General features: G+C 32.7%; 2 protein-coding genes across 7 annotated transcripts in view; both read right to left on the bottom strand.

The window, feature by feature from the left end:
* Positions 1-1,751: 1,751 nt before the first annotated feature.
* Positions 1,752-21,961, bottom strand: Pur-alpha (Purine-rich binding protein-alpha). Of its 4 annotated transcripts, none has more exons than XM_046609683.2 (7): positions 21,595-21,961; positions 16,190-16,237; positions 8,280-8,398; positions 7,085-7,187; positions 6,863-6,981; positions 5,141-5,368; positions 1,752-4,424 (listed from the first exon to the last, which is right to left on the bottom strand). In XM_046609683.2, exons 1-7 carry the CDS (start codon positions 21,629-21,631, stop codon positions 4,077-4,079), a joined length of 1,002 nt encoding a protein of 333 aa, XP_046465639.1. In that variant the 5' UTR covers positions 21,632-21,961; the 3' UTR covers positions 1,752-4,076. The 4 variants fall into 4 exon arrangements, with proteins under 4 accessions (XP_046465639.1, XP_046465630.1, XP_046465622.1 ...); XM_046609674.2 differs by having other exon boundaries at positions 6,851-6,981; positions 21,595-21,958; XM_046609666.2 differs by lacking the exons at positions 16,190-16,237; positions 21,595-21,961 and adding an exon at positions 13,952-14,479.
* Positions 21,962-23,257: 1,296 nt separating this feature from the next.
* The window catches only part of LOC124210964 (titin homolog), a 42,903-nt gene continuing 39,590 nt past the window's right edge, over positions 23,258-26,570 (bottom strand). For all 3 annotated transcript variants that reach the window (XM_046609482.2, XM_069133895.1, XM_046609473.2), the window contains exon 8: positions 23,258-26,543. In XM_046609482.2, the coding sequence (XP_046465438.1) occupies positions 25,796-26,543 (748 nt within the window). In that variant the 3' untranslated portion in view covers positions 23,258-25,795. The remainder of the gene's footprint in view (positions 26,544-26,570) is intronic.

Raw genomic sequence — 26,570 nt, 5'->3', positions numbered from 1 at the left:
TTAAATTTCATTATTTTCATATTATTGAATTGATATTACCTTTGGTACTAATAAATATATATATTAGGATGAAGCAAAAAAAAATTCGATTTTTCATACTATTACCCCTCAAAACTTTACTTTTGTTTAAAAAAAAAAAAAAAAAAAACATCCTTGCATCGGCCGAGCTCTGTATCTCAACTACAATTGACGTCCGTGTCGAACTTTGTGGAAAAAAAAAAACTTACAGACTATTAGGATTGTATTGCGAGTTTTTTGCTAGATTGCTAGATTTTTACTTAGAACTGTGCAATAAGAAAATTTGTTTAGTAAATTAAACTTGAGTTTTCAATTTCAACTACAATCCTATTAGTCGGAGTTTTTTCTTCCAAAAAGTTCGTCATAGACGTTAATTAACTGCTTTAATTAGAAATGTCCAATGAGCGGCAGATTCCCATTGAGCTACAGAACTCGGCCGGTGCGAGGATGTTTTGTTTCTATCAAAACATAAGTTTTAAGGGGTAGGAGTATGAAAAATCTTTTCTTTTTTTTTTGGAGACATCCTAATATCTATATCTATATTTATATACCAGACAACAAGACCATGCACTGCCTATCTTAAATTTATGAATACTTCATATTACATCAATGAAGAAATGAAGGAACAAAGGTACACAATATTGTATGGTAGCAGCTTAATTCAGGTCCATTTTCCCTACATCTACATTTCCACCTTGGCATGATTCTTTTTACTAAAAGGCGCTGTCACAGTTTCGCTTAGGGTCTTTGATTTAGAGCCATAAAAAAAATTCACGCAAGATTGTGAAATTATGTCATGCCATTATCATTTGAATGCACCAGGGTTTTAAAAAAATTTTTTAATTTTCCCTATTGTTATTTATGATTTCAGTATGCGTGTTCGTTTATCTGTTACAGGAAAAACTGGAAACTGAAGACAAATTTAACTTATGGCGTTTCAAATCATAATATGATGTACCTAAATACGTTCCAGTGAGAACCGGAATGAGTTCTGCAGAATGGAATTCTTTTTAAACGCTGTTGGAAGTATGGAGAAAACAGTTTCACCTTTCAGTACTATTTTTGATGCTCATGAATTAACAGCAGGTTATGTATGTTTCGAAAAGTTATTATAATCTCACGTTCCCTACAATAGATCAATAAATAGTAGCATGCGTCTGTCGAGAGCAATTAAAAATGATCAAGAAATATATAGAATGTGATCGAACTAGAGTGTATTAACGACGAGCTTTGTAGGTATCACACAGATGCTAGCAGCATGAGTTTAACACTGTATGGACAGGGTAATGCAAATTATCAGAAGTGGGTCTTTGAATGAGAAAATTTTAAACACGTATTAACCAGAGAAAGCAAAAATAAATGGGTCATGGTATTTCCTTTTTCGATTAAACAGAAACTGGCGAATATACAGTAAGTTTAAAACTAAACAATATGCCCATGCCCATACCCATGCTAACGCATTTCTCCATATTATGAAATCAGTGAAATTCAATTACTCGTAACACTTGAAATTATCTTTTTTGACAACTACGAAAAAATGCAACCTGATTATTTAGTGTTCACTCTCGAGGGTGGACTTGAATCGAGCTTCTACTGTACATACAAATGTGATGAAATTTATTCTTCAAAATAGTGGCATGTATGTCAATGAAATTACCAGGAAAAAAACAAGCAATGTAATTTTCTGCAATTGAAAATGCAGAATAAAAATAGTATTTAAACACATGTATAACTCGTTTCATAGTTTGAAATTTATTCATATATAGATATTTCCGTATGTATTCAATACAATAAAATTTTAAATCTACTCATTTGCCAAATTTAAGATGGACAGTAGTCTTGAGTTGTTGAGCTAGTTCCGTACCTCTCAATTTCTTGTAATTAATGAATTTATGAACATGACTCCTACACTATCGAATTCAGACCAGCCGAAATTTAATTTTGAAAATACGAAAAAAAAAAAAAAAAAAACAACAATCGAAAAAAGAACAAATGCTTAATTACGATAGATATATTATTGCTAAGAATAGAAAATAAATAGAATATATGTATTCATCTCTCCGAAAATAAGGTGCATTCGATGCACAATTTTGATAAATCTAATTAAATCTTCCTATTATTGTTCATAATAACAATTCTTATCGCACCAATTGAATGATCATCGCAATGAAAGCGTGTGTCCAATGATATAAAAAGAAAAAAGAAAAATATACATATATATTTTTTCCTTTTTACTCAGAAAGTAATGATAAGCATAGCATGCAGTATTTATGGAAGTTTGACAATTTGAAGATAACTCCAAGTTTCCTTTTCTGTTTTTTTCAATCCATTTGTCCTTCATACTCAAGTACATTCAGGTTTTTTGCGTTTTCAGACTGAAGTCTGAGGGCCTAAGTATCTGTAATAGTTTTAATCGATTTGGTTATTCCTTAAATTCACAGAAACTTAGGTCCGCATGCGTTGGCATTTCGTTACAATATAATATAGATTCTATATAAATAATATGCATTCATATAATATACCTAGTATGCGGTTGCATTGAACGTGACGTCACGTAGATAATGTTTTAGGTACGCTGTACACACCATTGCACACACAATTGTTTCTTTTTTCTTCGTCTGATCTATATGTATTATACATATGTATGTACCGGTATGTAATGACCTATTTTTTTCCTTAAATTTTTTTTCTTTCTTAGTACAATTCGGTGGAACGTAATATATAAATATAATATATATTATATAAATTCATATCGGTTTAATTTTTACTTTCCTATATAATATAACATTATTTTAATCATAGAGATGTTATTTTACTTAATAAACAAGTGTGGTGTGTGGTGTTGTATGGTCTTGCATCAGAACCCTTCCTATGTAATTTTTAATTACTTAATTCATATTTTTAATTATAATTATCCAGCTTAATTTAATTTACTTTTACTTGAACTTTATTATAGTTTATAAATATTTAATGTGTGATCGGGTACTCGTTTCAGATAAAAAAAAAACTTTAGGCTTGTTAGGATTCCGGAATTTTGATAAGTTTCTCATGCTGAAACAAGCGTCAGATCGTAAGATGGTGCGATTTTATATATCGTTAGGGTATGCAGTACTTGCGTTGATGTTGTTGTTGTTGTTGTTATTGTTGTTCTTTTTGTAGTTCTTCTTCTCGTGTATGCGCTCGTAATAATTATTAATAACAACTATATATCCATAAATTCTGAACAATCAAATTCAATTGTAACGTAATCTTTGCTACAGTTCATTTCCTAACAGGAATCCATTATATTTCTTTTTAAGTAAGCGAATTCAACAAGTCGAATCTAGTCATTAATTAAATACTACGAACAAACATTGTACGTTTTCAACTCATTGCACAGATGATGCCAAGAATCAATGAATGTGTCAAGCATAACAAACATATAAACGGGATGAAATAAAAACAACCATGAGATTTAAATGGTTCACTTAGTTTACAAAATTGTGTGGTTGACTGTCATCTAACCGGCGATAAGTTTCATTTAAAATCTTGTCGGATAGTTGTAAAAATTAGATACACTCAAATAGAGTTGGGGTTTGATAAACATTAGCGTGTCTATTACATTCTTTGAATTGGAGTGTTATTTTGATCATTTCGAAGTAATAAAAAAATACAACGAATGAAAGAATATTGTTGGATTTTTTTCTTATAATAATTTTCGAAACATGTATGGTAATTGACTGGACTGCTTATTAGGAAATGAACAGTAATAGTAATACTATCTGCATCTATTAATTCCGCGTATTATTCATATCTGTTTAGGTAATTTGTTATATAGGTAGCGTAATATTCGGTTTCTATGTACACGTTTGGGCTGGTACTATTCGTAATTTCATCGTTATCAACCTCTGTTCGAATGGATCCGAAAATTGATTAATATTATTTCATAATCGATCTTTTCTCTTCACCGTTCTGGTATCGATGATATAAACTGTGACGAGTTTAAATTTTTTTGTTTGTATTCAACGGTTTCAGAACGAATTATTCTTTCAATTCAAAAGTTAAAGTTAAAGTCTTTTTCACTTGAGTAGTGGGGAGTCTAAATTAGGGTTAGGCTGTTGCGATGAAGACGGTGATGGTACTTGCGCTACCATTGTTTTTCCATCTGCCAGATTGTTTCCACCAATTCCACTACTACCACCACCACCGATCCCAACTCCTACTACTCCTACTACTCCTACTCCTCCTCCTCCTGCTCCTCCTCCTACTCCTCCTCCTCCGCCTCCAGCTCCGCCGCCTCCACCGCCGCCGCCTCCTCCTCCTCCTCCTCCCTCCTTCATTTTTTCACAGTAGTCCGCAAATATATCTCTGAATCGTCCCCATGACTTCTCTGGTACGGTAATCGCTGTTCTAAAGTTCGTTTTTACCTAAACATCACAATTTAAAGATCAAATTGCGGAAGAAAATGTTTTTCTTTTTACGTGCATAAATTTGCGTTTTTATGAGTTTTCATAAAAAAAAAAAAAAAAAGAAGAAGAAGAAGAAGGATTGCAACTAATTCTGTATTGTAATTTTGTCCCTGACTTTTCCAGGTTTTCCAGAGTCAAAATAGTACTTTTCCAGATACTTTTAGAGTGTCTCAAAATTAAAATAATAATAAGGAAAAGTAATTGTTACAAATTGTATTCTACTAATTTGAAAAAATTTGTGTTTCACTCAAGTGGATTGCTACAATAGACATATTCGGAACAATATAAAGGTTTGAGATATTCGAATTAAAAGTCTTTCAGAAATTTAACGAAATTCCCTCATTTTACTATGATTTGTCCAGGTAAAACTCTAATCCCCGACTATTGCAGGTTTCTCAGATTTTCAGATAGAGTGGCAACCCTGAACTGGTACTTTTTCAAGACATAATTGTGAAGTTAATACACGATCATTTATCATCCGGTAGTGTGATTCAAAGTATTTTTGAATTCCACATTTGCAACGAACCAACACAATAAATGCCAAAGTGAGACATAACAAACAACAAAACAGAGTACAGTTAAGTACAAAAAACATTCCTATATTACCCAAGAATAATTAATGTACGGAAATGATTATTGTATAACAAAAAAAATAATAAAAATTTCTTTCGTACCTCCGAAATTCTCATGTATATGCCACGATTATTTTGACCGATATCGAAGTAGAAATTTTTATTATCAACACGCATGTAACGCCCCTCTGGTAAATCGCCTTTGAATCCACCATCGTCTGTACCAAATTCTTCTAGTAAGTCCGTCAATGCATCACGAAATTCAATCATCCCTTGCGCTGGTATTGCTATCTGCGACCTCGGTCCACCCCGTGTTATCGTTTGGGATACCTAAGACACATGAAAATATTATACTTTGCTAAAATTACATTTTTTTCTTCGAATCATTCACCAGTAGCTGTATTAGTTTGTGGTTATTAAAGTAATATGTAATATATTTGTTTGTACATTTTTCAACGAATTTCATTTTATTTCAAGTCACCGAGCTACCATCGGTTGGAAAAATTCTACTAATATCATTAGACGAAAAAGATATACATTTGACCCAATGTTCATAAAAATTACTCTATATTTAAAATTAAAAGTTCTAGTAATAAAACGGTGCCATTCATTTGAGAATCAGGTGCAGAACTGAAGCTTGATCACTGAAGAAGAATCTATATTTTTCATGCGAAATTGTTGATCCATTCGTAATGCTATGAATGTAACATACATAAAAATTTATGCACTGTAAGGATTATTCAAATAAAATGGGTTACAATTAACCTTACACTCATAGAGTTTTGTCAATACCGTTTGAAAATTGTGTTGTTAAGTTACTTTTTTCGATAAAGTTACTGTAATTACGTAATACGAAAGTTACAGGGTCTAAAAATATTTTGAAACAATAATTTTGGTTAGTTCATGAGCCGTTATGAAACATTTGTTACAGAGGATAAGAAAAGCAAACAGTAAGTTTTGTTTATTGTATTATTGTTTGTTTTCGTACAATCAAATTATACAAAAGGTAAATTCAATGTTTTTTTATCTAATTAGGATCTGTTCATTAGAACAATGTTTCGAATCTGAATTTGCCTATCCTGTTCAACGTAGTAGAATTGCCCAAATATGGGTTCTCTTCAAAGTTTTTAATAATTGGGCTTCGTCAATGGAAATTTGTAGCTCTTTCATTTCTCATGTGTTCGGAGGATATATCTTAATTGAACTGCAACACGATCTATTCCAACGGCATCTTTTAAACCTTTGTTTCATTATTTTTTATGTAGTACTATATTGACCAAACAGCATTTTCATGTTTTGAGTTGTGAGTGCGTAAATTTATTTATTATAATCTCAGGGGATTTCGTGTGCAAAGTTTTTGTAATTAACGGAAAATATAGGGACAAAATTCATTGGCCTTAGGCGATTTACCAATTGAAAATTTATTTCCGTGCACAAGGAGTTATGAATGATTGAAATGGTTCGAATGATACGTTTTCGGCATTGGAAAAATGACACCATAAACTTATTACTCCACAGTTATTAATAATCAGTCTTTAAGAGGTCAAATTCGTGTTTTCTAGTTTTCATTGGAGCTTTCCATCACATAATATGATTTTACGAAATGACACCCAATTTTGTTAAGTTTCGTAAGCTGGGCTCTTCAAGAAAATATAAATAAATGCATGGCAGGTTAAGCATACATTAAGGAATAAATATATTCAGGAATATAAGCAAGTGAAGAAAGTTGCGTGGTAAGTTTGATTAAAATCTATGCAAGTAGATTCCTACTATTTATTATAGAAAGTTGTATACTTAATGGTCGGTACATACAGGGTGACTCACCCTCAGGAAACGGCCACGTGAGTTTTCCTTGAGGTCAAGATAGTACCGTCGATTATCTTTCACCATCATTTCTGATTTGAGTTTCCCATCGTCCGGCACGTTGTCTGGATTTGGGGGACCTAATGCATACAATAACTACGTAGTAGCAGACAATCTAATAGAATATCAGAAGCTTATTCTAAATTCACTGACTTTTCAATAGTATTCAAGTTCCAAACAAACCTAACGATGCGTAAAAGTCACTGAATGTGGAAAGGTGATCTCGAAATTCAGAAGCTGTGCTTAACGCCAGAAAAATCTGGCTTCTTCGTCCATCAGCTCCAATCTGTTGATAAACCACAGTTATCATTTGGATGAATTTGCAAGAAACGATCACACAGTGCTATTTGCATATATCACTGGATGGGCACCTTCATCGCTACTTTCAAATCTAGCCAAGTGTTATGAAATTAATATCCTTCAATAAGTAGCAACGAATTTCTATCAAACTGCTACTAGGTAAATTGAAGCAGCCCACCTTCGGTAACGACTTTTAATTCAATCTATGATCGCATCGTACGAAAGCAACACTATGTTGACACTTTTTTTTCAATGAATGTCACACAGAAAATATTTTCTCTTGGAATAGTAGGAACTATATTTGCAATTGATGTGTGATTGCATGTGAAACGTGTTCATTCGGATGGTCATTATTTAGGGCTCTGATGAATTTTTTGTTATTAACGCGCAAATGGGCTCCAAATAATTGAAAAACAATTCCCTACATTTTTTTCCGATTTTTATCTCAACTGGCCTCCAACCCCTGCCTGTAAGAGAGTGGATTTGCCCATAAAAAGTACCTGTCTCTCGGCTATAGAGTCTGTATATATTTTATTACACGAGTAATAACTTTAAACAAAATCTGTAACTGCGAGATTTTGGCGGGCAGTGATGCTTCTATCTGTTAAAACATTCACATTAGCAAACCAGGCAATCTAGATGAATTGCATACCCTCTGAATCCGACTTTTTTCACTTAAAAGCTGTGCAATTCGTCCAGATTTCCTGGTATGATAATATGAATTCTCACAGTTACAAATATTTTTTGAATATTAGTACTATTGCAATAAAATATATACTTCGACTATAGCCTATGAACGTGTATTTTAAATGGGAAAATCCACCTTCTTACAAGCAGGAGTTAGAGTTGAGATAAAAATCTGAAAAAATTAGGGAATTGTTGTTGAATTATATGGATCCGATTTGAGAGCGAATGACAAAAACTTGAACAAGTCCTCAACATGGACCACCCTAGTATTCGTACATACAAGATATAAAATGATGAAGTATAGGTATAAGTAAGTAGTATTTAGTGATAGATTATTATAAGTTATGAATGCGATAATTAAGCAAACATAAATATGTAAGTAATTGAATACCTCAGCAACTTTGATGAATCTGCCACGTCTGTTTTGTTTCACATCCAGATAGAATCTCTTACTTTGAATTTGTAGCATCTTTGTTGCCAGTTCTTGTTCACCCTGTTGGCCTTGTTGGCCTGTAATTATGAAAAAAGACTTTGGTCTAACAATGTTTACCAAGCTATATAAATATTTAGTCAGTACTGAGTACAGAGAAAATGAGAAGAATTTCTTTTGAAAACTTCGCACAAATGTGTGCAATTCAAATGGGAAGATGTCAAGTGTTATATTGAAGCGTATCCAACGTGCAGTTCGTATCTGCACAGCCTGGCAGTATTATATTTTACGATTCCTGTAACATAATTTGGTGATTACTGTGAATAAATTGACAGAAACAGATTTGTTTAAAACTCAGTTCCAAAGTATCCTCTTTGCATCAACATCTATGCCATGCTAATTTGGAGAAATATTTGTGACAAAGCCGGGAAATTCAACACTTGATCAAGTAACAGCCGGATCAAAAGAATCAAGGTTATGAAAATGAAGTTGGTAATGTTATCTTAACATTTTACGTTTCATAAAAAATAGTTATTTCGCAACTTTAGGAATGTCTGAAGAAGCGGTAGATCATAATACGGAAAAATATACTCATATTTTGAAAACACAACTATTTCGGTCACTGTAAAATTACGAAAAAGTTACCCCCCCCCTCCGCCGCGGCTCGTATGTTAACGTTGCTAACTTCGTCATATTGAAAACAGTAAAGTTATCGTAACGATTCAAGCTGAGGAAAAACCGTTATTTCGCGGTTTTGGAATTGCCGGAAATTCAGTAAACTGTAATAAAACAAAACACATTCGTATTTCGAAATCGGAGTTCCTTAAAAATTATTGTGAAGTTAAGAAAATAGTGATTTCTTTCCCCTATGTTTCGTTCCCATAACGTTACCAACTTCAACCTCGTGTAACTTTAGCCTCTTTCAAGACTAGGGTAATGCGGAGAGGATGGGGGTGTAACATTCGTTGGGGTAGGACTGGTACTTTGCAATACCTAAGGCAGACCTCTGCTGCCCTTAACTGATCAATAACAGCTGCACGCCAGGTCAACGACCCCTTTTCCACCCACCCCTGCAAACCCGACACTCTTCCAAAATGATAAGAGACCTATGGCAATACTTGACCTTCTCCATAAGCTACGAGTATCTTACTTATCTTCTAAAATACAAAAGTAGAGAATACTGTAGTTATAAACTAAAGCTTAGATATCAAAGCTTCGTTTCAAATCGATTCAAAACGGGGAAAAATCTAGTGCATTCAATCCATTTCGTGACTACGATGACTCATTTTATTCAGAAGACTATTTGTTAGAAATTCACTAACATCTTTTTTTTTGTAATGTTGGCATTGATAAATATTCAATTTTACAACATTGGACTGTCATAGGTTGTGATCAACAAATGGCAATACTGAATTAAATGTTGAAAAAAAAGATTAAATTTTAATTCAGTGAATTTGTAGAAAATAGTCTTTAAAATAAAATGAGCCGTCGTGGGGTGAAATCGAACGAAACTACCAAATTCTGAACTGTTTTGAAATGACATTTCGACATCTGGCCGTTCGTTTAAAATTCCAGAATTTTTATTTTTGTATGTTCAAAGAGATGTTACTACATTTGAAAACGCGGGAATTTCGTCTACGAAACCAAATTATAAAACCTTTAGAAAAGTCACGATATCGAATGATTTCTCAAGAATCAAATTAAGTATGAGATAGATTTTATACAGTAATAACCCTAACCCTCGACTAGAGAAATGAAGAAATAACAAAATTACTATGATTTTATATATCATGTTCTTTGACAAACTGATAAGCCAAAGAAAAAATATCTATCTTGAATGATCAAGATTTTTATTTGAAGAGAATTACATTCCGGAATAAAATCAATTAGGATTTATTCAAATTCGGCGAACTGCATACTTTTGATATTTAAATACAAACATTAATCTTAATTCACCACATTTCACAGAATTCGATGAAACTGAACTTCGACGTCAAGAAGTAATCTAAATAAAAATGAAATTAAAAATTGAAAGGTCAAACCGTGAATTTTCAAGTTTATAATCGTACTTTATACCGAATAAATACGAAAGAAAATAGTCTTCTGAATATAACGAGAGATCGTGGATTTCATCAAGATTTTTACCCATCTCGAAACTATTTGAAACGAACTATAGATATCAAAGCCTTTATTTACAATTCCAGTGCTCTGTATATTTGTATTTTTGAAGAGATTTTCGTTGCTTACGAGTATAATAATTTCCTAAATACTGAGCGTACGCGAAACATCTCGTAATAAGATTGATAAAAAGTATATATTTTTGGCCAACAAACCCTGGAACCTCTCAATTTGGTTATACCGATAAATATGACACTTGAAGTTTCGATTCAAATTCCATGAAATATAATTCCTATTTAAATCAAGTATGCATGTTTGGTACTAATTAAATTTTGCATTCCGGTTTTACATACTCGATGGTTGCAGGCCGCCCGGAATCGGTACAGGGCTTAAATTGCCTTGGAAAATTCTGCTTTTGAACATCCTGGCGATGTTCGTATAATCAGAGTATCTGAATCTGTTATACATCCTTCACTTGTTTACGTACACGTTTTTTTCCTCCTTCTTTCTTTTCTCACTTTTTCGCAACTTGATATCATACAATTTATACGTAAACCCGCACTATATAGTCCCCATTACAATATTTGCACCGTGAAAATTCACCGAAAAAATTTCTCATTTCTAAACTGCACGTATCGAGTCGTCACATCATCTTCACACCCGCATATTTACGTTGTTCTTGACTGTTCATCGGGGGAAAGGTTTTTTTTTTTTTTTTTGCAACATATTTTTAATATCTCAACAAAATTTTGACATTTTATGAATCTTACAGTCGATTTACGCGAACGATGCGTTTCAGTCCGACGTAAGAAATGAATTTTGAAAATTATATTCGATCCTTACTTGAACTATAATTATTACCTATCAACGAGATTGTTTAGTGATCTAACTGATTATACAAGTATGTTTAATACATTCTCGACGGTTTTTGGGCAAAAAATGAATATTACATATGAATAAATCAAAACTCAGTCATTTGCCGTATTACACTTGCAATTTATCAACCATCTATCAGGGTATAAACTCAGATTCGCTGGCTTGACGCCGACAGGATTGAATAATCAATAACACAAAACAGGGAATCGACATTGGCCAAAACAAGAAAAATTCCAATGAGATATTAAAATTGGAAGAACGAATATGTATCACGACAAATTAACAATGATCATCACTCGTCGATATACCCGGAGATTTGAATATGTTTATGTATATATATTGTATAGCTATGCTACGAATTTTGAGTATCAGATTAATGATAGATTTAATACTAATGCCATCGACATTCCTTCATGAATAAAAAATATATTTACTGTACATATTTAAATCAACGCGCGGATTTAATTTCTGCCGCGAGACATGAAACGTATAATTTAATTTTTCAAAACGACACTCAACAATTACATCTACTCACGCTTTTCATAAACCGAAATATGAGTGTGAATACAGCACAATACTCTAGTAAAGTAAAACTTTAAAACAACGCTATTCAATTCGAAACACCAAATTCAGCGATACGATTATATTTTCCCGCAATATTAAGTATCTCTAGAAAATGTTTATGTACCGATGTACACATGACTGCCTTAAACAAAATCACACGACGAGCGTTGAATATTACATAATAATTTATAATAATCTTTCGATGTGAAAACAGGACAATTCTACTTCGGAGTAACCGTTAAAAAACAATGGTCAAAATTTTTTATTCGGTCTTACGCTCAACACATGTGAAATTTTTTCATTATCTCGTCGCCTATTCGATAATATAAACCCGTATGATCACACAGATTATATAATGAGATCCTGTTACGGATCAACTGACATGAATTATTATTTCACAGAAACCGGAAATTACACGAAATTTTCATTTTTATTTACAATCGAAGGTGCAAAAGCAAGAGCAAAAGCAAAAGACCGGAATTCCAGGGAGGCTGCGACGAATGAGAGGAAGTCTAGAGCTTCCAGACCGAGTGCATTGATCTCTGCGCCGACGACCTGCCTCAACGCGAACTGCATTTTCAACGCTAGTTCCGTATCGCCCCGGTTTTACCCCATAAGTTGGTCAATCGATTTTCCGGTTTATATTTCTCACATCGGACTAAGGTTATATATTGCCAAGAATTTATCTACATGCCCATATGTTTGCTAATTCTTTGCGTATAAATAGTTTTCTCTCAGATAAGAGGTTCGACGCTATTTGCCGAATCGTATTTAGGGTACATCGCTTCGGCAGCGAACTGTACCATTCCTGCTATAGTTTGCTTGCACCGGCTTCACTGCGCCTGTGCGTTTCAGTGACGAACGCAGCTAAATTCTGGCATTATTTTTCTGTAATTTTTTCCTCTACCTTCTCTGGGAAATTTAACACGTATGTATAACTGTGGACGTGGTTAAAAGATTATACTGAGAATTGATGGCGTCATTAAATATTATTGTTATTATCGTTTACAAATAGGGTTTACTCTGGCGAATAACGATCGCAAAATTTAGGTCATTGAGTTATTTTTAAATTCCTCCAAATTTTCTTTGATTCGAAACAAAATTTAAGGGGTCACTCAAGTATTAACTAACGCTAAAACAGGGGTAGGTCATTCAGAGAAACGTTATGAAATGTTACAGTATAGTAATAGGCATTCCAGGCAAGTGTTAGCTAACGTAGGAAATTCGAAATGCGTGCTCAAAGCCAACACCCCACCTGCTCGAGAGTAATAAAAAATTTACTTTAAAAGGAGGTGTTAATAATGCATCAATTGCTCAATAATAATATCTTAGCAAATGTAATTTTTATTGCATGTATTCAAGAAAAAAGACAATATATAATGTATTAAATACTGAATGAATAATGAATTCACGTTTCACTGAACACATTAATGTGTATTAATAATTAATAATAGTAGTTAATTAATAATAATTAATATTTAATAAAGTAGGAATAAATTGATCAGGATGTGACTATAAAATGGCATTTTAGCCGTTCCCAGGTAATGAATTCATTTTTTAATAACAGTAGTGGACAAAACAAGCAAACGTTATCAACCGTTATCTCTAGGGGTGGGATGCAAAAATTTGCAAAAAATGCGTTAGGTTTTAATATCTGTTATTAAATCTTCGATAAATAAGCATATTTAGAAAAGAAAAAAAGATAAAAAATTGTAAAACAAAAGAATAATATATACGTGTATAAAGAAAATGGAATTGATACACGTGACGTAAGCGTACATACTACGGCATCAAAAATAAAAAAAATAAATAAAAATCTTATCTCAAGCCTGCGGCTGACTATTCTTATCAAAAGTAAATTTCTAAAAGCCGTCTGAACGTAAAAGTAGGTTAATATATCCTCGTACAGATGACACATGTTACCCGTGTATAATCTTCGCGCGTGGATTAATAATTAAATAATGAATGAAGTTAAAATAACGAACGTAATATAAAATGTATGTGTACATATATCTTTATCGTAATTTCCGAAAAATTAGGATAAACTTAATTATATCTAGTAATAATAAGATTACCTTCGGGATGCCAATATTGTATTTTTCCCATAGTATCGCCCCATCCGTTAGCTAATGTCTGTTGGTTATTAACATTTTGGTTTAAATTTATCAATATTTCCCCCATCGTACAGTCGTTATTTGCAATATTGGAACTCTAATATTATACCGAATCACTCGACTTTACACTTTCACTATATACCATTCAACACCTACACGAAAATTTATACACATACATGGCTAGACGTGCCGGTGGTTCAACGTATATCTATATGCAAGATTTGCGCTTACAAAATTTATTCCGGAAACCCACAAATTCCTCCTTACAAACTATCACCACTTTCATAACACGAATATTTTTTCTTTATACATGTAGGTAAGTATTATTTCAGAAATAGTTCACGTTTTAAAAACTTTCTTTATTTGTTTCGGTATTGCGTTAAAACATAAATTTAATTCACAAACAGTTCTCCATAACAATTTTCAAACAATAATATTTTGTTGAAATTTCTATTTAACAAGAAAACAACCAAATAAACATAACAGCGATAAGTTTAATAACAAATGGTAAAAAAAAAAAAAAAAAACATACAATTTTGTGAAATTAATTTAGAATTGCATAAAAGGCGGTTTAAAACCAAATCGAGACTTGTGTAAGAAAAAAGATATATAACGAAACAATAATCCTCGGAAAGATAGAACGAAGTCTAACCTCAACAAGCACAGTTCTGGTACTGAAAGCTGAGATACGGAATACGGCATACGGTTCGGTTCTCTTTGATGACACATCGTTTGCGATGAATGCTCCGTTGTGTCGTCAAACGCGAAATCGGTGACGTCCCGGTCATTCATGGTGCCCACTGTCATGCCTAAAGAATGTACGCGTCGCCTGGTTAACCGGCCAATCACCGCCTTTAAAATCCTCGAACCACGTGACGAGTACCACGTGATTCGCCGTGACGTCACCGCCAGCTGACAACCCATCCCCACCATCGTTCGAAATTCGAACGTTAAGGAAACGGCTAGACTTTTGTCTTCCTAAGCTTTTCGTTGTCATAACCTCACTCGTCTGGTTGAAATTTATAAGACTGATGATTGTTGGGAGATTTATTGTTTCGATAGACAATCGGTTAGACTGATATCATCACCGAATATTCGACGATATCGTATTCCATGCCAAAACCATACTGCAGGTTGATTATCTCGCAGTTTCGATGGTTTCATGACGTTACGAGTGTAACAACGCCGCCGCTGCTGCCAGAATAATGACGTAATTGACGCTGATACGCGATACAATCGGAATTCGAGGAAATCCGAACGCGAATACAAACAGGATGGTGTATCCGACGACTTTCTCGGACGATGATGATTCATCGATTATTTTTTCAGCTTTGTAACCAGTTCAGTGGAACTTAATCCAAGCGATCAATTTCACTTCACTTCGAATTTTTCCTGGTACATTTAATATTGTTGGGTTTGATTGCTACTCCAATTTTACCAGAAGGAACCAAACTTACTAACGTTGTTCTCTTCTCTCTGTTGTATTCAAAATTGAAGTATGGATGAACATAGTGGACAATTTACTGAGTAAAAAATATTACACCAAGGAAATCATGAAATCAGAGGTTTAAAATTGACTACTGAATTCAACCAATGAAGGTGAACCTGATAATCGATATCTGCTAAACTTAGAAGGTGTAAAAACGGCGGGGAATTTAAATTGAGAAATATTAATTATTGACAACTCTAAATTTTTTGATAATCAGGGAAATATTGTTTCGATCTCAAAAGTCAAAAAGCTACAAATACATCATTCAAACGTTTTTCACCTTTAAATCACTCCGTGACTGTCAATATCAAGTCTACCAAAAACTGCTCATCCTGTGTTGGAAAAACTGGATTCCAGTTTGCTTGAAAATGAATAGAAATTGAAATACGTAGGATTTTTTTTCATAATCAGCGCACAACTTAACATAAATTTAAATCAATTACACTGTAATTTGGAAACTTTAGTGACTAAGCGATGCAAAGGATTAGTTTTTGCAGCTCTACACTACCTTGAAGCATTATTTATGTAAAAGGTCCATTTTCCAAAGTGCAAAAATGTGCTGATAAATGGTATAACAAATTCGATATGCATACAGATCTATAAATAAAAGTAAGCGTTACATCAGAACTAACGTGCTATTTTAACAAGTCTTTGAACTTCTTCCAAATGCTTTATGAAAATATTCCTCTGCTTATCTACACATTACTTACCAGAATCAAAATCTGCTCCACCAGTCTCCGTACTGCCTGGTCCATATTCTAAAATAAAAATGAGAATTATCAACAGTTGATCAAAACTATTAGAGCTATAGCGTTGTGGAATAAACAGTTATTCTTCGTTGTGTAAAGATCAGGAGTACTTATTCAAGGGAAACATGAATTACGGTAGAATTAATTGTCAAACAACTTTAAGTTGTTATTCATAATTATATTATGTGAGAAATCATTTTTACTAATAACAATAGTTTAGAATTTGATTCAAGACTTTCTTCCACGTTCAAAAGAAAATGTAAAATTTGTGACAACATAAATTAAACATTAATAAGTTGTATCGGAATATAATGTTTGAGCTTTGAGATTCATAGAAATCTTAAGATAAGCCACTGAAAATAGTCCAATCATATGTAATAATAAATGAAATTGAAAAACAAAATTGAATAGGTAGCTAATAAGAGACCAGATGATACAGTTATACAGAGCGACAAATAATAATTATTGCTCCGTTAGAATACTAAACTCAGTGTGAGTCAGCTCTGAGTCAAGAAGTTATTTTTAATTCATTGTAAAAATATAGATTTTTACAAGAAACTGACCAAACCAATTGCACATGGACAATTGTCTCTCAATTTGATTACCATTTAAATAATCCATGATGACAAAATAACGACAAAGTTTTGCTGTGTTGTTGTTATGTAGGAATATTTCCATTTAAATTGTGAAATAATTGAAACCTAACCTACACAAATAATAAAACTACGAAATGTTTCGAGCGTGATTTCTGACTCATCAGAACATTTTTCAGTCATAAAAATCTGCTGCGCCCTTATAACAAGACAAAATTGTCACAAATTTCCTATAGATTCTCATTATTTATCATTTCAAAATTGCAATAACGTCTATGGAATGAATAAAGTCACGATAGACCAAATTTTGGTTGTTGCTTTTGCCTTTGGGTAAAATGTGAAATTAATGGCGAATTAGAACAAAAATAAGGTTGCGCTATATGAATTTGATATCAGGCTCAAGTTTGGAATATCACTGTAACGATGCACATCTAGAAAAACTCATTATTTTGCAATTTTAGGTTTACCTGAAATTTCGTAAATCGTTAATAAAATATAAACTTCGTCAGTCATTCTAAAAGTGCAAAATGGTCATTTCTGTTTCAACATTTTGATACGTTAACATAACTAACTTCAGCCTCGTAATTTGACAAACTTATCCATATCTCATAGTTGATCAAAATCTGATGTATTTTCTACAAAAGCCTTCCACAAAGCTTTATTGGTGTTACCCTGAACGACAATAATCTTTTTTGGTCATTTATCAAAATTGACATTCTTGCTCGGTTCTATTCGGATAAGTAAAATAGAGAAAGTGAACCAATACCTATTACTTGATATCTATTATTAAAGTTTTATAATGAGTATTGAAGATAAGATTGCCATGCGCGCAGTGGGCGATACATTGTCATATATTTCGATGATATATCATGCGATAAAAGTCAAATCGCGGATGGAAGTATTTATCTAGTGAAAGATTTATTCTTGACAGCCTTTCGCACTTTTCTGTCTCAGACAAACTTAAAATTTGTAATGTTAGTGTAACGAAAAATCAAAAACCAATCACTATTCTGCAACTTTTCCATGAGTTTGACGAGGTTAAGGTTTTTTACAGGCAGACTTTGCGCAATTGAAGCCTGACGAATATTACAGAGCAACGATTAGAAAAAAAAAAAAAATCCTTAAATTAATGTTTAAAATTTGAACCTTGTCCCCTGTTGTAGCATATACGTATAGTTTCTTGACTCTGATAAAAGTCTACAACAAGTGCTTCGATCGTGTCATTGTTTTGCCTTTCAAACAATTGAGAAAACAAAGATACTCATTTTATTCTACACTAACTTGAATTCTTTTCTTTTTTGCAAATGTTTCTGAAAATGCAGTAAAAATCTTTTTGATTTGAACTCATTTTCAGTCGATAGCGTTTAGAATAAACGGTGGGAAAATTAATTTTAAGATATGTAATTCAAAAGAAAATCTCATGTATTTAAATCGACTAATTTTATGATATGTCGTCATTTTGGCCTGAATAAATAACTGAACGAATGTATTCAACCACAGCAGAATTTCCGGAGTAAATAATAATAAGATATGTCTGAGTTAAATTGGTGGTATATAGTTTTATTTATATATTTTATTATTTAGGTAGTATTATTTCAGTATTTCAACTTTTGGGTTTTATTTGGTAAATTATATTTTTTACAATCAATATGCGATCAAAATGTGGTACAAATTAATTTAAGAAAATACGTGTGTTGATGTGCGTAATATAATAAGTAATAATGGACATAATGGATTGAAGCATCGTATAATAATTTTAAAGTAGACAAAATCTCTCAATATCTTCGCTTTATTTATACAATATGAGATTGCGACAAATACCTGGAAAAGATACATCAATAATAAAACTCTGGAGAAGGAGCACACCTCCGTAAAAAAAAGTTACTGTTGGTTTCTTTGTTTTCTTGGTTTTTAGTCGATGCATAAAAGTAATTTTTTTTATTACTTCGAGCACTGTTATATTTATTGCTAAGAAACTCAGTCATTTGTTTGTACAACTTAGTTAAACCCAAAATTCCTTGTAATGCGGGATCAAATAATCAATCATAGATTATATCAAAATTTTTTAGATATTGACGCGAAATATTAGGCTGACAAAAAAAAAGCTACTCACGGTTAACATTTCTCTAGCTTCTCTGGAACTAAATTTGAACTTTTTACTTGAGAACAATTTCACACATGTTTGACAATCTTATAAGAATGTGGAAAATTTGGATATCTAGAATTTCAGAGAACAAATCTAGAATTGAATTCAACAAATGACATGACGAAAATTCACAAAGAAGAAAGGACGAAATTTACAAGGAAAACAGCGCCAAAGGCTATTATAATACTATTTGAATAAAAAGTCACGTCAATCACTCACGATTTTTTAATTACTCAAGTGTCGCGAGAAAAGAAAATACGTAAAGAATATGTTGATTGCAAATTTCAAACGTTCAACATTATTGTGTAACGACAATGAAAAATATAATGCTCATAAAAGTTATTATGAAATTTGAAATAAGTTGAATTAAGTTTTCTGGCCAAGTATGTAAAATGATCAAATTTCTATATTAGGTAAGTGTCTGAAAACGTAGCTTGCATCTAAAATCCCTTTATTCAAATGGCAATCAAAATTGATAATTACAAAAATGCAAAATTTTTACATTAGAAGTCCATTTGGAGTAAGAATGATTGCGTTATTCAATAGATTTGAATATGGAACAGCTTTTTATCACTCCTGCAAAACTGAAGTAGTGATCAGGAGTAAAAAGAAGTTGAGAGATATGGTGATGAGATATTGAAAAAATTATTACACAATTCCTTGACACTGAAGATTTGTTTCTTCGTATCTGATGAGAAGAACTTTAATTAAATGTTTGATCGAAATTTATTAACATTGCCAACTTTTACATTTGTAATAAAAATTTTGTTTCACAATAAAAAAATACCCTACTCCCAGATGAGGACTCATTATTGGGTCAGATTATTATTTACTTGAGATCATGATTAACTCAAACCACACATATTATATAAATATCTGATATGGTTCACAAAATTGGATAAAACGTTTTCTTCGCGTTGTTTGAAACAGATCGGTGACGAAGGAATTGGGTATACTATTGGGAAAAAATGCTTTTGAAACAGATCAATTACAAAATAAAGGAGGTATAAACAGTAGAACCGAGGTCATTCAATTTAAATGTTCGTACAATCGTCATAATTGAGGAAATGAAAATGAAACAGTTAACAGTTAGAGCTCATTATCGTTCTTATTACCAGAAGCACATGGCTGGTCCTATTTTGGGGAAACGAACCTCATTTTAATCTTAAATTAATGCTTTACAAATCGCCTGAACTCAATTTTTGACAATAACTAATATGACAGACCCTGAATTACCCAAATTAATTAGGAAGCCGGCTAGTTTAGATTATCCAAATATCGGATAAGAGAATCCTGATTTTCGTTGAATATTTTACGTTCCTTCATAACACACGATACGTTGTACCAACACGTTTTATGTGTAAATTTGAAATAAAATACCATTATTTTCAACATGAAACTGTGATTGTATCTTTCCAGGTTCTTCATTCTAACAGCATATACATATAATTCGAAATTTTGTGCCATTGTTCGGATAAAGCAAATCTTGTAATGTATTTATTGTATCAGTGGAAAATAGTTAACTTCGTATGGCAATTTCGCTTCTTCTTCCAAACAGCCTTACATTACAGAATCTGTATGATATTATGGGCCTATTGTGATGTCGTATTGTTGCAATCTCAGAGTTGCCGTACCTCAATCAATTTTTAAGATATTGGAATAAAAAAACAAGTCGATGCAGTAAGGTAACGTACAATTTGATGGTTTTCTAATTTGAGATCAAATTCTCAAGGCTAACCTAAATTAAATGTGACATCCACAGCACTGATGTATAAAAGGATATTACTTTTGTTTATATATTTAGTTCTTAACCCACGGGTAGCGATAAGCAATATTTGATTGACGATGAAAAGAAATACAAGGATTCATTACAGTTGGATATTAAAGGAAATAATAAATAGATTGAGTGTTAATTCGTAATGATTAGTAATAGAATTTCCTAAAGATTAAAGACTACATCTGAGAATGTGAAAACGAAGTAGAACGTTTTGGGCTCGTAGTGTGTGGTGAGACAAATCATAGCGTGTTCTAAATACTTTAGCTGCTTTTTGAGGACAAGGGGATTTAGGGAGGGGATCACCCGTGACACGTGTGAAATTCGCGAGAGCTATAACCAAATGGACTTTGCGTTTAATGTGCTCCAGATAGATTGGCAAAAGTTACATCACAATTAATTTCTACGTATAAATCTCGGCTGAATGCGTACGAAATTTCGTCACGATTTTCAATCAAGCTCAATGATAAAGAAGGGATTTCGACTTTCTGTCCAACGACTACGAACGTTGTGCCGAAATCGAAGAAACATAAATTTGCGAATATTCAACAAGAGCCTCTCAGCGAAAGTTCGGCCATCTTGGATCCTTTAGCATCGAAAAATAGCGATTTTTTATCACATCTGACAGAACGCCACGAGGCATTTAAATATTCATACGCGGTTTTGTTGCGCGTGAAATATTCGCTAAATATCAATGTCAAGTTTCGTCGATAATCCGGCGCGCATCAGCCCTCCGATACATGTATAAACAACAAATATCCTAGAGCTAAACTTGATGCGGGGAATACGGTGTAATATCGTTATGCGAATACGTTATGTCGAGTTTCGTATCGGTTTTTCGCCGTTCTCTTACTTGGACGTTGATCGTCCAGGCTTTCCTGGTCCGACATTATTCTTCACGCGTCCCTTAACGTTTCGGCAGCGGGCCCGACAACCAGAAACCCCCAGCACTGAGCACAAGCCAGTCACGAAACCCAACACACCAACCAAACACCACTTGCAAATTTCTCACTTCACTCCACGGCACCACACGGCCCTCCTAATCGCACGCACGACCGGAACTCACTCTGCCGTCAAGTGTCAAACTTTATAATCTTAAATATCTGTCATATTTAAGAATATTAGCATCGGTTCGCGACGAATATTTTAACGGGAGCTTTACATTTTCGTTCAACTGTTTCAATATTTATAAATCACTTGTTGCGCGATACGAAATACTCGAAATATTCTTCAAATATAGAAGCGAAAACGTCAGGGATACGAGGAAGTGACGCATTTATATGCCGTCTGCTCGTTGCTAGGCTGGCTCCTGAAACAGTGCTACCAAAACTATTTTCGTCGGTTATTTCCCACGCGCTCGCACAGCGGTGTAAATCTAAGGGTGAAAATCTATTATTCAATCAATTTTCATATTATTTTCAGTTGTGAAACTACTCATTTGTCCACCGTTCAATTCATTTTCGATCGTCAAGCGATTATTTACTCGTTCCAGTCCGAAATGCCAACCCAAAACGTTACTATAATTTCGTCTAGTAACCTCTTTGAATCCTTCGACTTTTAGCAGCTTTTAGGACCGTTCGTCTATTTATATTACGTAGGTATCGTAAACAATATGTGAAATGCTAATTTCGGAAGTTATCCGAAAGAATAAGTAGTCTTCGCTAACTTGTATTAAAATATTCTCGACGGATTTCGACTAAAGATTAGACCGTGAAGACTGAGTACATGCAGAAATCCAACCACGAGGCATTGACCATTTCTTTTACAACCTCATTCCGTTTCAAATAGTTAATTAAAGAATCAAATAACCAATGTTTATTTTTGCATACCTGATGCCCCAGATAATACAATAATTTTTCTCTAAACTAATTGATCGATCAATATTTGTTAAAAATTCTATTTGTACATAACTGTCTGTAATGTGTTCCAAATTCGTAAATGATGTCATCTCAAATTCGCATGCTCAATTGGTGCGAGATAGAACAATTATTCTTATTAACAGAGAAACATCATTGAATGATTTGTTATCTATAGCAGAGGGATTTTTTTCCCGAATAATCGAACAACTGTCATATGTATCATGTATATCACTAATATTAATTAATTTATTTATGTCATGTTGACAAATATTTTAAAATATTGTTGCACAATAAGTTTGTTTCAATCTTCTAAATGAACAAACAGATCCAGAATATCACTTGGTAACAGATTGTAAGACTTCTAACAGTATTCATAACATATCAACAACTTTTCAAATGTATGACTTCATTTAGTATGACTTAATTTCAGGCATATTTATAGTATAAAAGCGGTGGAAGTTAACTGAAATTGTGATGGATATAGGTAGGATGAATGTCAGATAATTCAATTTTTAATTAAACTGTTTTATTTATATTTTTTAAGCAAAAACACAACAAAATTAAAATAATGTTAATTCTTACGTGTTTTTTATTTGTTTATATATATATAATATATATGTATATAATAACTAACTAAGGTAGAAGTTTAATGATGGCTTGTATTAATATGTAGTGACATGTTAGTACAGAATGAAATGAGATGAGTACTTCGGATCCTACGTCATACGTAGAACATTCTTTTTTTTTTTTGTTGTGTCAAACAATTATCATATGTGGTTTATTTTATCATATTTGAAATATGAAACATGCATTTGTATTGAATTTTGTTTGTTAGTCGTCGCTTATTTGAGGATGTCCTCTTAAATGGTTAGAAAAAATGGCCGCCACAGTATAAGGCACACACTTGATGCAACACGCACTTTGTATGGTTACAGTGTATTTTTTAAAAATTATTTTCTTACTCGTTTTGTTCAGTTAATTTCGCATTGATGGATTCTACATGAAGATCGAACAACGAATGATGCGCTTTGTATAACTAGGGTATTCGTATAATTTTTCCTACAAATAGTATTGTGTGGAAGTTATTACTTTTTTACCGCGATTCAGCAAAAACTAACTTTACAACTAAGGCTATTTTTTCACATTTCTTTAATTAAGATATATGCATAATCCATACTCTCTCTTACCATGAGATGACATAACTAGAATATATTGACTTCAAATGAACATGTGTATGGTATTTCTCTTTTTTCATTCTTTACTTCTCTTCGCAAAGCCTGATCTGACATTATTTATCCGAATATTACCAATCATTTCATTTGTGATGCTTCTCTACACATTTGAATTTTACTCGATCTAATCTGCAAAGGCCAGCTAGCATGAACTAACTAAAACAAGCTACGGTGCATATGTCACCACTTAGAAAATACTCATCATACGTTCATTGATTGATTTTTTATTTTAATCTATATAATTTCACCAAGCTAAACTTCAATTTTTCTTTGATGCAGACAATTATTCACTACATAATTGTACATATATGCCAGAACCTGGTCATGCCTCACACATTAATGGAATTACTTACATTTTTACTGAATCGTGACTAGGCATTATTACTAGATATATTGAATTATTTGTTGCTTATTGTTGTCCACTGACCATTGCTCGATCCTACTTTCGATATTTCGTGTTTATGTACTATAATGGTATGTTCCTGTTGCATGGTATATATTTGTTGTAAATAAATGGGTTATAACACGCACAGTTATTTGTTAAATATGCGTCGTGTCTGCATTTATAAAAAATCCTGTACTTTCGGTTCAATTATAATTATCGTCATTTAACAGGTTTATCGTAGGGGGACCTGTTGAAATATAAATCAAAGTCAAGAAACTGATTTACACTTTTCTTTTTTCCTTTAGAAGATCGTCAGTTGTGAAAGATTAACATCGCCATTATAAGTTATAGTATCTAAATAATCCCTGGCTTACACAGCTAAAATTTCTTTTGAGCAAGATTAAAACTTTGTTAATAAAGTTTGAAAAAAAAAAAAAAAAAAAATTGGGTATTTCAATTTTGAAAGTCTTTACAGCTAAGTTCCTATTATACCAGTTAATAATCACATAACAAGGACGTGAAGATCATGAAAAATATACCTTACCAACATGTAACGATTCATAATCCTGCTTATTATTTATTATATAACAGCATTCAATTACATCAGCAAAAACTTTAATCGGAACAAAGTTAGGTCTTCACAAATTATGCGACCTAGTTCCTAATTTAGCTTCTTCTATGCTCCAAGAAATAGGTCAAAGAGTACGCTGCCGTGTATGTACACAAATATGTATATATAAATATATATATGTATATATAAAAGTATATGTATAATTTGCTGAAATAATAGTCTTCAAAGAATCTTTCAAACGCTGATCTTCGATTATAGCTTTGACGGTATGGTGATCGAACGATAATTTTAATTTTTTTTTTTTTGTCTAATTATCGTTTGTTGATATGTACAGAGCAAAGACGTATAAGGTGGTCTTTCTAGTTCTTTGTTTCCTTATGTGGCATTTCTTTTTTCTTTTTAACCTTAATTTTCTTCATTTTTATAATTTGGTACTTTAGTATCCAGTTCCGAACAATATTTTATTCCTAAATTTATATTCAACTCAAGAATAATAAAATTTAATCACGGAGCTGACTCTTTGTCATAATCCTTAGTCATACTATCGAAGAATATCGCTTTACGATCACATGTGAATATTATTCGTCACAGGTATGTCTTATAATAATAGCTAACCTGCCAAATGTATAACAGCGAACGTGTAGTCAACAACGTGTTTCTATATTCAATAGTAATTCAATGATTAATACATAATATTAAATAGATATATTTTATCATTACGAAATGTAGGCAATTCGTTATAACATTTTGGGCTAAACATTGTTCATATCAATGAAGTATTGGTGACCGTGAACTATTTACAAAAATGGGAAGCTGCGTGGAACTATTTTACCATTTACGTATCTTACTTTTAAATCAATTTTTTTCCCTCCCTATCCACAATTATTCTCATACCAGTGAATTTAGTTCAACAAGGTTATAAAAAGCATTTTAAAATTTCAAACATTTATCATTTCTCTTTCCAAAACTTAGACGTAAGTTAAAGACAGTCCCATCTGTATGAGTTTTTACTGTATATTGCAACATACCGCTTTACATGGTATGGGTCCCTCTTGATTCTGAAGGGGAATCTTCGATCCCTCAACATTTAGCTGAGATACACCAGTCAATCTTGTCTTTCCTGTATAACAGCTCTCATATACTTCAAATGCTTCGTCGACAGTTTCATTTTGCATTCCATCTTTCACAACCTTGTTTGCTTTAGTTAGTGTCGATTTAGGAAGTGGTACAATAATCGGTATCTCTTCACTACATAAACATTCGATCATACGCTCTGGGGTATTTGGCGTTGTTCTCTTGGGCGAATTTGAATTTGAGCTGATGTTATTACTGTTCATTTGCTTCAACGCACGTTCGCTTAGTTCATCTTCGATACTTAGTGTGTACTCCCTCGCGAGTCTATAATACTTCTTCACATGTTCCCTGTTTGTAGAGTCACTGTGATTATCGTAATTTTCATCTTCCGTCGCTTCTCCTTCATGGACTTTACCGTTGATTTGAAGTTTCATTTGGCTGTTATTTTTTAATGTTACAACAGGTTCCATTATTTCTGTCTCCCAACATTCCAGTACGTCCGGTTCTTCGATGCTACCAAGAGAATTTAACGTTTCTTCGGGACTCATTTCATGTTCGCTATTCCGATTTATGTTAATCGGTTTATTTAAATCTATAGATCTTGCATGATTCTTGGCAGTTTCTCGTTTATTGTTATTTGACTCTCTCACTTCTTCAATAATTGTCGGATCCTGTAGGTTACTGGAATAATATAATTGATGCTTTTTT

Source organism: Neodiprion pinetum, chromosome 1 (genome assembly GCF_021155775.2).
Source record: "Neodiprion pinetum isolate iyNeoPine1 chromosome 1, iyNeoPine1.2, whole genome shotgun sequence".
Lineage (NCBI taxonomy): Eukaryota > Metazoa > Arthropoda > Insecta > Hymenoptera > Diprionidae > Neodiprion > Neodiprion pinetum.
The sequence above is the reverse complement of the archived record's forward strand: the minus strand, read 5'-3'. Positions and strand labels throughout refer to the sequence as shown.

What these genes read in the sequence shown, in the direction of transcription:
- Pur-alpha (XM_046609656.2), bottom strand. Translation starts at nt 14,057, where the DNA reads ATGGGGGAAATATTGATAAATTTAAACCAAAATGTTAATAACCAACAG. An exon ending in TCCTGAGGGTGAGTCACCCT is followed by an intron (nt 5,369 to 6,850) that starts GTATGTACCGAC and finishes CATGTGTCTTAG; the next exon opens with GTATCCCAAACGATAACACG. An exon ending in TATACATGAGAATTTCGGAG is followed by an intron (nt 4,425 to 5,140) that starts GTACGAAAGAAA and finishes TGTGATGTTTAG; the next exon opens with GTAAAAACGAACTTTAGAAC.